The sequence below is a fragment of the Macrobrachium nipponense genome, chromosome 2 (genome assembly GCF_015104395.2).
Source record: "Macrobrachium nipponense isolate FS-2020 chromosome 2, ASM1510439v2, whole genome shotgun sequence".
Classification (NCBI taxonomy): Eukaryota; Metazoa; Arthropoda; class Malacostraca; order Decapoda; family Palaemonidae; genus Macrobrachium; species Macrobrachium nipponense.
In genome coordinates this window covers 133,571,272-133,586,506 of record NC_087201.1, presented here as the reverse complement: position 1 = coordinate 133,586,506, position 15,235 = coordinate 133,571,272, and the positions used below count along the sequence as shown (strand labels likewise).

Here is a 15,235-nt window from a genome sequence, read left to right as displayed (position 1 = left end):
AGTGGTCTCGACCACTGTCTCAACCACTCTTTGCCCGATCTACGCATGCATTGCCAGATATCACAAGATTCCTTGCTTTCATCTGTTTCTTAACCGGACCCAGCTAGGCGCTAGAAATTATCCTATTATTAAGACCTCAGGTTTGTAGCCATGAAAAAATGCAAATTGTCTTAGAAAATTTGTCATTTTTTAGCACTAATATGCACTGATTTCTGCTTACCGGTCCCGATAATCAGGTTTTGATGTCGAAACATGCCTAACAGAGATGCCGAAAACTGAAAATAGGTAATTTTCAGTTATTGTCACACTGCTGAAACAGAACCCCTGCCGATGATCTGGACTGCCTGTACTGTATTTTCATATTACGTATTTTTGTGACTAAATGCTTTAGGATGATAGTTTCAGGCATTTGTGGTGTTTGAACATTAAAATAGGCAGTTATAAGCATTTTAGAGGTCTTTGGTGTGTGTGAACTATTAAAATAGACAATTATAAGCATTATTTGAGTAGGTTTTGGTATTTGCGGTTTTTCGGTATTCATGGGTGGGTGCAGTCATATCCTGTGAATACCTGGGGACGACTGTACACACATTTTTTCCATAAGTTATATAGTGGGTCCCCCATGCGTATTCACTTTCTCCAGATTCACGGTTTTTCCGATGATAAATAATCACTAATTAGAGTATTTTGATGTTATTTTCATGACTAAATACATTTTTATGATACAAAAATGATTTACTAATTTTAAATATTAATATTGATCAATACTGTATTAGTAAGTTTAATGAGATTAAATGATATCACAATAACAATAATAATTCTCTCTCTTACAGAGATGTACGTTTTTTGTATGATGAATAAATGATTTACTAATTTTCAAATATTAATATTAATGTAAAGAGCAATCAGTTCATTAAGGAAAATACTATAGTGAATTAGTAAGATTTTAGTTTATATATTAAAAAATTATGTAAGAATGAAGGAAATTCCAGTCTTCATGCATCTTTCTTCTAACTCCAGGTATCAAACTTGGGTGGCTGAGGTCCAACAGCTGTCAAATATATCAAGTAATGTGACAGGAGAGAATGGAGTGTGTTCTCTCTCTCTCTCTCTCTCTCTCTCTCTCTCTCTCTCTACTGAGATGAGAGATTTTTATGGTACATGTATGTATAGTATGTTTTTATTAATATTTTCAAATTATTTTAAATAATATAATAATAATAATAAGTCAATAATAATAATAATAATAATAATCATGGACGACATCAAGCTGTATGGTAAGAGCATCAAGGAAATAGATACCCTAATCCAGACTGTAAGGATTGTATCTGGAGACATCAGGATGGAGTTTGGAATAGAAAAATGCGCCTTAGTCAACATACAAAAAAGGCAAAAGTAACGAGAACTGAAGGGATAAAGCTACCAGATGGGAGCAACATCAAACACATAGATGAGACAGGATACAAATATCTGGGAATAATGGAAGGAGGAGATATAAAACACCAAGAGATGAAGGACACGATCAGGAAAGAATATATGCAGAGACTCAAGGCGATACTCAAGTCAAAACTCAAACGCCGGAAATATGATAAAAGCCATAAACACATGGGCAGTGCCAGTAATCAGATACAGCGCAGGAATAGTGGGATGGACGAAGGCAGAACTCCGCAGCATAGATCAGAAAACCAGGAAACAAATGACAATACACAAAGCACTACACCCAAGAGCAAATACGGACAGACTATACATAACACGAAAGGAAGGAGGGAGAGGACTACTAAGTATAGAGGACTGCGTCAACATCGAAAACAGAGCACTGGGGCAATAATCTGAAAACCAGTGAAGACGAGTGGCTAAAGAGTGCATGGGAAGAAGGACTAATAAAAGTAGATGAAGACCCAGAAATATAGACAGAGACAGTAGAAAAGACAGAAAAGAACAGAGGACTGGCACAACAAACCAATGCACGGACAATACATGAGACAGACTAAAGAACTAGCCAGCGATGACACATGGCAATGGCTACAGAGGGGAGAGCTAAAGAAGGAAACTGAAGGAATGATAACAGCGGCACAAGATCAGGCCCTAAGAACCAGATATGTTCAAAGTATGATAGACGGAAATAACATCTCTCCCATAGTAGGAAGTGCAATACGAAAAATGAAACCATAAACCACATAGCAAGTGAATGCCCGGCACTTGCACAGAACCAGTACAAAAAGAGGCATGATTCAGTGGCAAAAGCCCTCCACTGGAGCCTGTGCAAGAAACATCAGCTACCTTGCAGTAATAAGTGGTACGAGCACCAACCTGAGGGAGTGATAGAAAACGATCAGCAAAGATCCTCTGGGACTATTTATCAGAACGGATAGGGTGATACGTGCAAACAGACCAGACGTGACGTTGATTGACAAAGTCAAGAAGAAAGTATCACTCATTGATGTCGCAATACCATGGGACACCAGAGTTGAAGAGAAAGAGAGGGAAAAAATGGATAAGTATCAGATCTGAAAATAGAAATAAGAAGGATATGGGATATGCCAGTGGAAATCGTACCCATAATCATAGGAGCACTAGGCACGATCCCAAGATCCCTGAAAAGGAATCTGGAAAAACTAGAGGCTGAAGTAGCTCCGGCCGCCTCATGCAGAAGAGTGTGATCCTAGAAACGGCACACATGTAAGAAACAAAAGTTGATGGACTCCTAAGGAGGTAGGATGCAACCTGGAATCCCACACTATAAATACCACCCAGTCGAATTGAAGGACTATGATAGAGCAAAAAAAAAAAAAAAAAATAATAATAATAACTGTAATTACAAAAATCATGTGATTGTATTTCACAGAAATACTACAATAATCATTCCATTTCACTCTTTCAAAATAAGGATAACTCTCTCTCTCTCTCTCTCTCCTCTCTCTCTCTCTCTCTCTCTCTCTTACAGAGATATATATTTTTTGTATGATAAATAAATAATTTACTAATTTTCAAATATCAATATTAATGCAAACAGCAATAATATCAATTCATTAAAGAAAATACTAAAGTGAATTAGTAAGATTTTAGTTTATAAATAAAATAAATTATGTAAGAATGAAAGAAAATCCATTCTACCCCACATCTTGTCTTTGAACTCCAGGTAGCCAAGCTGAGGTGGCTGGGGTCCAACAGCTGTCAAATATATCAAGTAATGTGACAGGAGGGGGAGAGTGTTGCCCACTCAAGTTCATTTTCTCTCTCTCTGTTTCGCTCTCTTTTACTGAGATGAGAGAATTTCCATGGTATATGTATATGTTTATTAATATTTTTGCATAATATAATAATGATAATATTAACATTTCAAAATTCATGTGTTAGCTGTATTTTAAATAAAATAATTTATCCATTTCAACCTTTTAAATAAGGACAATATCTCTCTCTCTCTCTCTCTCTCTCTCTCTCCTCGTCTCTCTCCTCTTCCTCTCGGGGTCTCTCTCTCTCTCTCTCTCTCTCTCTCTCTCTCTCGCGCCACACGAGATACATATGTCATAGCGGTAATTCTCGTCATCTGTTTGGGCTGGAAGTGTATGTATACAATATATCTTTAAGGGCATTACTACATTTTATGGCAAAATAATAATGTACTACATTACTTAGTTTTCAAATAATATTAAGTTTAATGAGATTAAACAATAAAAATAACATTCTCTCTCTCTCTCTCTCTCACTTATGTATGTTTATTTATTTTGTAGTGTAAATAAGTGATTTACCTTATAGCTGATTTTCAAATACGAATTAATAAGATTAATAAAAAAAATAGTGATTCCCAGTCTTTTTATCCACTTTGAGGAAGGAGGGTGGGGCGAGTAAATGACAGTTGATATAGGAGGGGAAGCAGTCGGAGTCTAGGAGTTATTCTCTCTCTCTCTCTCTCTCTCTCTCTCTCTCTCTCTCTCTCTCTCTCTCTCTCTCTCTCTCTCTCTCTCCATTGTGATTCTCTCTGTCTCAGAAATAATTCATAATTTCATTTTTAATGGTCAGATGTATGATGTTGCCATTCAATGGTCTCTCTCTCTCTCTCTCTCTCTCTCTCTCTCTCTCTCTCTCTCTCTCTCTCTCTCTCTCTCTCTCTCTCTCTTTGTGTTATTGGCTGTAGGTATATATTTTTAATGGTAAAATGTTTAGGATGACTTTGAAATGTTGTTAATAATATAACCTCAAAGATTGATGCAGTATAATAGGTTAGTAATTTAAGGTATATTTTAAGGTATACATTTGGTTTCTGAACTTTCAAGATAGGCAGTTATAAGCATTTTTAGTGGTGGTTCTAACTATTCGCGGGGGTGTCTGGTATACATCCCCGCGAATACGGAGGGAACATTGTACTTACCTCTTATTTATGTATCAATAATAGGTTGTACTTTGTGTGATGGTTAGGAAATCTTGGGCAAGTTTTTACAACTATGGGGTACCTCTTTACAAAGTAACAAAAGCCATTCTTTATTTGGGTAACGTATATATGTACTCTTGTAATACATGATCTCACTTATCATGTGACCCCCAAATTTTCACTCTAAAAAAATTATCTTATCAATCTGTATCATGCGAGTTAATTTCTTTAGACTAAATTTCAATAGGCTAACCTCTTTTCCTCCACCTCTTTATCTATCCCATCTTCCAGTTAAGTAAGTTAAAAGAGTAAAAGGGAATATTAAAAGTATCATTAGAAACTTTATAATCGTGTGTAAACATGTTCAGTGTTCCCCGTATTCGCGGGGGATGTGTACCAGACTTCCCTGTGAATAGCAAGTCCGCAAATGCTAGTTGAAACCTTTATAAAAATGCTTAAAACTACCTATTTTGTTAGTTAAAACTCAAGAAAAACCAACTAAAAATGTATTTACCTGGTTTTTTTAATAGTTTTATCACAAAAAGTGCATTTTATGATCAAATTTATTAAAAAAAACAGGAATTTATGGATATTTCTTATAGAAAAATACAACCGCAACTAGGCAAATTATCTGTGAATAATGGGGGTATGTATATGTTCCATAGAGAAATCCATGAATCCAGAGTGTGCAAAGCTAGGGGCTCATTACAGCCATAAACAACTGAACAAGAAACAGTTGTTTTGCTATGAAAAACCGAATTGGATAACTAACAGGTTTTGCTTGCATTTCAACCATCGTATGATAGTGAATAATTACCTTAGTTATGTTACAAATGACGTTAAGTAGAACGGGACTGATATATTTTTATGTTACTATACCCTTATTCACTATGGAGAAAAGATTGGCAAGGAAATATATTAAATTTAAGCTGCAAATTGTAGCTGAAGCTGAGAAAACAGTATTTATGCTGCTAACAATTATGTACTATTATCATGCATTGGCAACATGGATGAAACTCCCGTAAACTTCGTTAATAAGATTTGAGAGAAATGCTTTAATCAAAACTATTGGTCATGAATGAACACATTTAAGTGTTTTCACTCCAATAAAAGATAAGTACATAAAGCTTGTACTACTATTATGATGAAATCCAGTCAAAAAAGCAAACGGAATCTGTTTATTTTTTTTATGTAATAAACATGCCCACTGCACTTTTTGTAACAAAAAATAACCAAGTTTAGTTCACAACGATATGTATTCAAATCATATTTCAACTTGAAAATGGTTCATATAATGTCAAATAACCTTGTCCTATATAAATAAACATTCATTTATGCTAATAAGATGCAAGAAAATACGAAGAAATAAACTTACCTCGCAATTGCCTTCTGCTGGTTTCCAAACCAAAACATTGATCGCTATGTTTGTATTTTATAATACAATATTAATATGGAAATATATACAATATTAGTAAATACAGTAAAGTAAAGCATAACTTATTAAAAGGTCCATGGAAAAGATGCATAATCATTATTTTTGTATTTTATAGTACTAATACAGGCAGTCCCCAGTTATCAGCGGGGGTTCCGTTCCCGGGGCTGTGCCGATAATGAAAACTGCCATTAACCAAAACTCGGTGATTTATGGTGCCATAATAGCACTTATGATCAGTGCCATAAGGGTGCTTATGGCGCCGATAACTGGAGCTTGGCCCATTATGGCGCCATAAATCGCCGATTTTATGGCTCTAGACAAGCCCCATAAAACCGGATCGCTGATAACAGAATCTGCCAATAACTGGGAACTGCCTGTAATTATAATTTTACAAGATGAAATAAAATAAAATACTGTACTATTAGAAAAGCATGTAAACTTTGTAAAATTAGCATATTTTTATTAGTGTCTTGTGAAAGAGGCCCCACACACGGTTGAAAATAGTCACTTTCAACTTCCTGTGGAAAGTGAAGTAAAGAAAAAATTTTTGAATTTTTTGTTTTTTTTCTTACACCATGTGCATTTGCTTATCTTCCTCTTTCTGCTGATGTGTTATTTTCATAAATTGGCCAATTGTAAAGTCTACCTGGTCTGGGGTGTGCTTAATACTATAAATGTAGCCGGTCACATGAGGGTAATTAATTTTAGGGTTCTTCTCTGATCATTAAGTAGTTATTGATTTCATCCACATCTGCTTGAATAGAAGGACCCCCATGTAGTGGAAAGCCCCTCTCCTGAGGGAATACCATAAGTTTTTTATTGTTTGGTAAATGAGTCTGTTATCTGTAATTAATATGCACTACATAGGGTATCATATGATAAAAAAAGAATGTGTGTATTTAAGGAGCACAGAGAGCAGGCTAAAATGTAAATACTTGTCTTATCAGGACCCACATTGGGAGAGCACGTGCATGGCTTCGTTTGGCGTTAATGCAGAAGAAACTTGCTGACTATTTTCGATTGTTGATCGAGAGGAGGGATGACTTGCTAACTGAATTCTATGAACCTGGTGCTCTGATGTTGGCTGATGAATCTATTGTCATTATGGGTCTTTTGGTAGGCCTGAATGTTATAGATTGTAACCTGTGTGTTAAGGTAAGTATTTTTTCCTGCTTTTTTTTTACAATCATTTATATGCAGTGGCTCATGTTTTATCCTGTATGTATTTTTATTTATTTCTACAAAGAATTGTATAAAGATTTAGAGACATTTTATTGGGATGTTAATGGTTTTGTTTAGAGTACTTTTTTTTTTTTTTAATTCAAGCACTGTGTATGGTAATAATAATGGAAATAATAACCATTTAATTCCTCACTTTTTTATTCTAACAAGGAGTGGGACTGAATGTTATGTATTACCGTGCCACTGATAGCATATGCTATCTACATGTGATAATACTATTATGCTATGTAAGCTTTCTTTATTTTATAGGGTGAGATAAATTTTGAATGAACACATTATGCAGTGTTTTTCATTTTCTCAACAGGAGGAAGATTTAGACAGCCAAATGGGCGTTATTGATTTTTCACTTTACCTGAGAAATTCCGGTGCAGATTCTAGCCCCGACGATGTTCCAGAACAGACAGATATGACAAAAGTCCTTGACCAAAAAAATTACATTGAAGAACTTAATCGTCATCTCAAGTAAGTGTTAGGTCCTCAGTGTAGCCCTCTTCAACTTTCCCTTAAGTTGAATTAATGTTAATTAAACTGGTGTCATGTAATGTGTTCATGCTACAAGCAAATCACTAACTAACAAGAGCATATTCACTACTTTTGATATGGAAATCAGTGAAAAATTTATGTAAGCAAGCACTTTGATTTACTGATATTTGTACGTAGATATAGCTCCCACTTCCTAACCTTTCTCTGCCAGTGTCAGTTGTGAATGCCAAGTGCAGTAATAACAGTGGGTACTCTCTTGCTAATCTTTCACCTTAATACGTATGTTGAGCCCTTGTTGAGGTGAGAATTACCACCACATATATTACAGTATGATAAACAAACATTGTTGTAACCCTGTTGCACCCTCACTACCCTTTATTAGAGATATCCTTGCTTTACAACATATGATTGTTTAAACCAGTTTCCAGTTGGCACTAGAAGATTATTCTGTCGAAGACCTCAAGTTTGTGAGCTATGAAAAATACAAATTATTTAAAAACTTGTCCTATTTAAAAGACATGTTATTATATTTGCTTAATCCCTTCTCTTATCAAGTCATGTAGGGCTACATGAGGGAAGAGTGCATAGATTATAATTAATGTCCAAAGCTTTGTAATAGTTTTGACATTTCCATACCCTGGAAAACTCATTGCAATGCTTCAAACTGTATCAGTCTCATGATAAAAAGTATCAATCGTACTATGATATTTTTTGCATGATTAAGGTATGTCAAGAGGTCCAGTCAGTTTTACTTGCTGGTATACTAAGAATGGCATTACATATGGTAACCTAAACAAAAATAAAACTGTCTGAGAAAGGGTAGAGGTAGAGTAAGAAGTGTATATAATGGAAGATTGTATGTTTTCTTCTTCTGTTGACATTGATGCTCCCATGCTATCAACTGCAACTTCTTACTGTGAGAGGAGATGGAAAGATCATGGCATCCCTAAAACATAAGATCAGTATAGTAACAAGACCATTTCACACTGGGACACAAACGTTTGTATTTCTTGAGGATGTGAAGTTATTATATATGTATACTTTATCTCATGTTTACTTTAAATTGATATGTAAATGAGTAAGTAAAATGCAGGAGGTTTAGTTAGATTTGTGTTATTAAATAAGCTTTTTTTATTTATTAAAAAATATGTTGGATAAAAATTGTATTAGGTCAGTAAAATGCATGAAAGGCATTGAAAATATTTAATTGGTCTTTACGACAATATGTGTAAGTATAATTCTTGTTTGTTAAATAATATTTTTGTTTGATTTTTCTTCAGTGCAACAGTTACTAATCTTCAGGCAAAGATGGAGGCATTGACAACTACAAATGCACTCATGAAAGAAGACTTGGCCATTGCTAAAAACTCTATCATTCACCTTCAAGAAGACAATGATCGTTTGCGTAAAGACAAAGGCCTTCCTACTCAGCAACAACAAGAAGAAATAGAGAGAGAGGTTGGTATTACAATCATACTTGCAGTCAGAACATTTAGTTACTGTATTTTATCTGCTTCAGATTGTATGATATAATGATGCACATCGTTCACTTGAAGAAACTTCATTTCTGACATAAGACTGAGAATACGTAGTCTGAAATGTCATAAGAATGTGGTCTATGGGTTACGTAACAGTTACACCTCCTTAATGGTTGATTTCTTCATACACGGAACAAACCTTTGGTCTAAACAGTAAGATAATGTAGCGCTAGCTGGAAACCGGTAAAAACAATCAAAGACTGTAAAACAAGGAATCTGTGGTGTCTGGCAACTCATGCATATACAGGGTGGATGTTTGGTCAATGACCAAGCTCGTTGCCCGCAATATGCCAGTCTTTCTTTTACCTCCATGGAAAGCAGAGTTTCTGTGACATCATTCCCAGAGTCCTCTCAGACTATGATGTCAGATGCGGTGGCACACATCCTCCAGTTATGATGTCATTGTCTTCTCTCACTGGGCTGTCCGAGGCATTGGTTCAAGCGCTCTTCAAGAGGCTGGCTCTGGACTCTTTTGCGAGAGAGGCTTTCTACTGTATTTTCGGAGAAGAAGTGTTGAAACGGAGGGTCTCTTCCCCGACTCCTGCTAGTAAGAAACCTCGTAAAGAGAAGAGTTTCATTCATTCTCCTACTTCTCCATCACTGCCTCGCCATTGTGTCAAACGTTGGAGGATCAAGGAATTGTTGGTTTCGTCTTCGGCAAGTCAAGGAGCACATTGCCTTCTGCTCCATGACCATGTCTCTCCCAAGCTTGTACGTGTTCGGGGCAAGTGAGAGCAGTGCTTCACCATCTAACCCACAAGTTCGTGTTTTTTCCCTACATGTTCATGTTTGTGAGGTTGGCGGTGGAGCAAGTGGAAGAAAGGCATTCTCAGAGTGAACGTGGCTCATCACTCGTCTCCACATGACACTTAACATGTTACAGGTGTCATCGCTGGTCCGTGTATGTGGCCCACGTACTCGATCCTCACTTGTCTATGTACATGATCGAGCAATCTTCTCACTAATGTTCCAGCTTATTTCTCTCCACATGACTCGAACATATATGGGTGTCATCACTGTATCGCTCCACATGACACGAATGGTCCATGTACGTGGTTCATCGCTCGTACACGTACTTGATCCTCCCTCGTCCATGTACATGATTGCGGGATCTTCTCACTGACGTTCCAACTTGTATCGCTCCTCATGACACGAACATGTAAGAGTGTCATCACTGGTCCGTGTACGTGGTTCATTGCTCGTCCACGTAATAGACCATCGATTGTCCGTGTACATGATTCCCCATATATTCAGCTGGTCCATGTACGTGGTTCATCGCTTGTCCACATAATTGACCATCAATTGTCCATGTACATGATTCACCACATATCCAGCTGTTTGATATGTCTGTCATTTAATTTCTCGTCTGTGTACCAGTGCCCATGGACGTGTAAGCATCCACGTACTTGTACCAAGTTCACATACGTGTTTCATCAAACAGCCACGTCCAGTGCCTTCTCTTCAAGTTACATATTGCTGACCTGCCAAAACGTCACTTGCCGTCTGTGCAAATGACAGTTGATGGATTCGTTCAATCAAGCCATCCGGCATTCTTTGGGATTCAGGCCTACTTTATGGTTAGATACTTGGGTCTAGGCTGAGACTCTTTAGGGAGAAGGAAGGTAAAGAAATGCTGGCCTTTCTATTTTAGTCTAGCTGAAGTATTTCTGTTCTTACCTGGCAAGTAGCTAATACGACTTAGCCTAACGGGGTAAGGTCTTAGCCTAGCATAGATAATTCAGAAGTCTTCTTAACCTAGCCTAAGTAGTTGAGTTCTTAGCCTAGCAATGGCTGAGTTCTTAGCTAATCTAACCAGTTCAGACCTAGGTATCCTTAGCCTAGCCTAGCTTAACTAGTTCAAGGGTACCTGGATCTAGACTAACTGATGGGTCTTTAGCCTAGCATAAATAGTTTAAGGATATCTTATCCTAGACAAAGTGATTGAGTTCTTAGACTAGCCTAAAGTTCAAGGCTTCCTTATCCTAGGCTAAGTGGTTAAGTTCTTAGCCTAGTCTAAATAGGCCAGGGGTCCTTGTCATAGTCTAAATGGTTGCGCTTTGCCTAACTTAACTAGTCAAAGATACATTAACCTAGCATAAATGGTTCAGTTCTTAGCTTAGCTAAATACTTTAGATCTTAACCTTGCAAGTGGTTAATTCATGAACTAGCGTAGCTAGTTTCGTTGGCTAGAACTTTCCTTTCTATCTTAACTTAGACTAAGTGCTAGAATTTTGGTGTAGCAGGCCTACGGGGATGAGTTCTTAGGCTAACCTAAAATGACAGTTAATGGGTATACTAGTTAAACCTTCCCTGGCCTATTTATACTAGCCTAGGTGTTGGGTCCTAGTTATAGCCTAGATCGGGCAAACATATTTCTCCATATTTCTGCCAGCCTAGGTGTTGAAGTTCTCAGCCTAGTCTTCTTCTTGATTCTACAAGATTTCCCATGCTTTAAGAAGTTTGCTTTGGGTTGAGTTAGGTTCGACTCCTAGCTTAACCTTCCTTCATACGAATGACCAGATCAGTAATGTAATTCGTTTTATGGTGGACTTACCTTCGAATTATGAAGGATCCATTTTAACTGTCAATGTTGCTCTGGAACACCGCCGTGATGGTTCCTTAGTGTAGAAGGGGTCCGGGACCAGACTCCTCTGATGAGTAGCATACTGATTGTAGATCATCATGATGGATCAGCTTATAAGGAATCTCGACAGTTGAGGATGCATGTCTCCTGGGCAGCTTAAGAGCTTCTTCTAGTTATACAGTGCTGTTGCTTTGTTGTGCAAAGTTTACTGTAGGAGATTTTAGAGAATATCTACGATGAGTTTTTTATTTGCGGACATCCCAATAGGGTGCCCTAATATCTTTTTGGCCTTTTGGAGACTCTTAAGCCACTTCTCGATGACAGATTCTAGGAGTCATCTATTCACTGTCCTAGAATTGGTCATTGAGATGAAATATTCTCTCTGCCACCAGCCCTTCCCTTTTGACAGTCGAGATGCACCAGTATGCAGTTGACACCTCTTTGGAGCTCATGGTAAGCTGCTTCCAAGCAGGAGGATTGTGTTGACCTTTATTCTAGACAGTCGAGTAAAGGCCTACGAGTAAAGTGGTCTTTGAAGCAGGAAGTAGTGGTTTACCATGTTTTTCCCTAAGAAAGATCCGTGTTAGACCTCTTTTCCTCTCATTGCAACAGGAAACTCGGAATCAAGGATCCTCTTCCTCAGACAGAGGATGCTCTTCAGCATCTTTGGCACAATCTCCAGAGTAGACATTCCCTCAGTTCTGCCAAATACGTCAGGTCCTGGTCAGAGAAATCTATGGGATCCGTCAGATCCTGGACAGGGTAGTCTGCTGGATCCATCAGGTCTTAGGCAGGCTTTTGAGCCCCAAAAATTTCAGGGTATCCTTGGTGACTCCCCTGTGTACACAGGTGGAGCAGTTCCCATGACTAATATATCTTCTGTCAGCAATTATGAGCAGAATTGTTCATGGGCACTTCCTTGCCAGCCTCATATGGAAATGTTCCACCATTCAATAAAATTTCTGTTGCTTCTTAGCCGGAGACTGTTGAGTACCTCCTGAATGTCAGTGAGCTGTTATTAAATTTTCTTTTCTTTCACATAATGAAAAAGTTTTTCCATCTCAGCTTTCATGAGCTGCAGGGCCAACTTCGGGTTGATCCTACTCCTTAAAGGCTCGGACATCTCTTCATCCTGGGAATTAATGGTGTTTTGGAAGGTGGTACAGTTCTATTCAACAAAGGAGCTCAAGTATGCAATGTGCAATCTTACTCTCGTCTTGAGTAGTCTCACTTGAGCTCCATGTAAACCACTACATCAATAGTTAGTGGGAGATCTGACTCTTGAGACAGTTTTTTCCTGTTTGCATTGACTTCTTCGAAGAGAGAATTAACTCATGGCACCATCAAGGATGAGAGGTCTGTGACCTTCAAATTGTCCCGGGTTTCGTAGGTAAGACTGAATCCCTCGGTTCAGGATGAAAGTTTGTCTCATTTCATTCTACTCCAGAAAGAATGGGTGGACAGTGATCCTTAGGAGTTCTTGCCTTGTCATGTCAAAGCTTTGCCCTGCTATCTGAGGATTCTCCACATAAGACCAATGGTCGTTGACTTTGAGTTGGCACCAGTGGGTCCAGAATGGAAGTACAAAGATCTTGTCATTCTGGCTGCATGAGGTGATTAAAGGCATACTCCCCATTGGATAGTTCTGCCACAGAGTCTGTGCAGGCAAGTGCATATGACATCAGAGGATTGAGTTCCTCTTTGGCAATTAAGAAGAATTTGTTGGTTCATAGTGTTTTGAATGTTGGTTCCTGGCTTAAGCAGATCAAGTTCACTTCCTTCCTGAAGGACATTTCCCATAGGTCCTTGGACACTTTTCCTTGGGTCCGGTGGTGGCTGCCCATCAAGTTGAGTAATTCATCTAGTGCCCCCAGCCGGACATTTGGTATCTTACCTAAGATGATTGTGTGGGAGAGAGAATGTGGGAGATGGCTTGTCTCCTCCTTTCTCTTTTTCCCTTGTCTTCTTCCTGGGAGGTGGGTTGAAGAATTTCACACATCATAAGCTGGAACTGGTCTGGTACAGGTGAGTGTGGCAGCCATTTGATTGCAGTATTTGTGTGTTGGTATGTGAATAACAAATCTGTTTCTCAGTAGCACTTACTCTGCTCTCTAACAACGGGAGAGAGGAGTGTTTAACAAATCCTTGTGGCATGTGATTTGTTGCTTGAACAGACAAAATTTGTTTTACCTTCTACCAATGAGTCTGGACATCTTTCATTGTGTTTCATCCTAGAAGGTTGAGTTTTTTAGATACTCGTTTATCTATTCGCTCAAGGGCTCAGACCCCCTTCCGTAGAACTCAACCTTTTAGGAAAGGTGGCCAGGCGGGCTGAATCCCCATTCAGTTATGGGTACTTGTACAGTAAGTTCCAGAAGTGAAGCGACAAATCTCAGAATTGATCGTAATTCTTTAGAAACTCGTGGGGTTGCCAGTTAGTATGTTTTATTCCAATTATTGTCATACTATTTATCTGATAATACGTATCAGTGATTAACTGTATAAGCGCAGAAATTATTTCCCCAGTGAATGATCAATGTTAATTCAATAATTGTTTGTCAAAAGAAAAAAATTTTTTCCCCAAAGAAACATCTGCGGCTCTCAAAGTGTGATATCAAGTGTTCACCATAGAGTGGCAGCAGGAACCAAGTGCATAAGCATTGGCCTAATATTTGTAAATCAACTTTCTACTTTTATAGCGTTATATCAAAAGTTATTATGATTTCTTTTGATAAAGCACAGAGAAGTTTAGCATCTGATTAAGTGAAATATAAATAAGACACAAGTTGGTGTAAAAACAAAAAAACGAAATCCAAGTTATATGCGCGTTTAGCATTGGTTACATGGTTAGACCTATTTCAAGAATCAAGGAAATATGTTTTCCAGCTTGTTAGTTAATAATTTCATCAAATTTCTCAATTGTGCAAATTTTTGCATGTGAGGGTTGCACCAAACAAGTATTTTCGTAGGTTTCCACTTTTTTTTTTCAGTGCATAAGTGAGACTGTTCTTGTCCATACGTTCCGGAGTGTGAATATGCTTGGCGAGCATTATTTTAATTCGAGTATCTACTTTTATGCGCTCTCCTCTCTCTCTCTCTCTCGTCTCTATTCTTCTCCTCTCTCTCTCTCTCTCTCTCTCTCTCTCTCTCTCTCTCAGGACCTTTTTATCTAGTCAGGAATAACCAGAGGTCTGTTTTAAGAATCAAGCACTAGGCCTATTGGTCATGCTCGGTGCTTTTTTTCTTTATATATATTATTATTATATATATACGAATATATTTAATATATATTATATATATATTATATATATAGAATATATATATATATATATATATATATATCCCCAAAAAAGTCATAAATTTCTGTTATACAATAATGCTTGACTGGATTGAACTGATTACTGGTTGTCCGTGGAAATATGAATTTGGGTGATATCACTCTCTTAGTATGATACTCCCACTTACGCAAATTCAGTCGTAAATTTCACGGTTGGGATATGATTCGAAGATTTGAGGTAAAAGGTTGAAGTGAAAACGGTGGAGTTAGTATTGTGGGTATAGGTAGAGATAGAGGGGGGTTAGGG

At 37.7% G+C, this 15,235-nt stretch overlaps 2 protein-coding genes across 8 annotated transcripts in view; one reads left to right on the top strand and one right to left on the bottom strand.

The window, feature by feature from the left end:
• LOC135221001 (glutamate dehydrogenase, mitochondrial-like) overlaps positions 1 to 15,235 on the bottom strand; it is a 452,434-nt gene that overhangs the window by 147,750 nt on the left and 289,449 nt on the right. The gene's annotated exons all lie outside the window — the stretch shown is intronic.
• The window catches only part of LOC135221000 (RUN and FYVE domain-containing protein 2-like), a 115,362-nt gene that overhangs the window by 36,263 nt on the left and 63,864 nt on the right, over positions 1 to 15,235 (top strand). For all 7 annotated transcript variants that reach the window (XM_064258711.1, XM_064258708.1, XM_064258709.1 and 4 more), the window contains 3 exons: positions 6,752 to 6,959; positions 7,351 to 7,508; positions 8,810 to 8,987. In XM_064258711.1, coding sequence (XP_064114781.1) covers positions 6,752 to 6,959; positions 7,351 to 7,508; positions 8,810 to 8,987 — 544 coding nt within the window. The remainder of the gene's footprint in view (positions 1 to 6,751; positions 6,960 to 7,350; positions 7,509 to 8,809; positions 8,988 to 15,235) is intronic.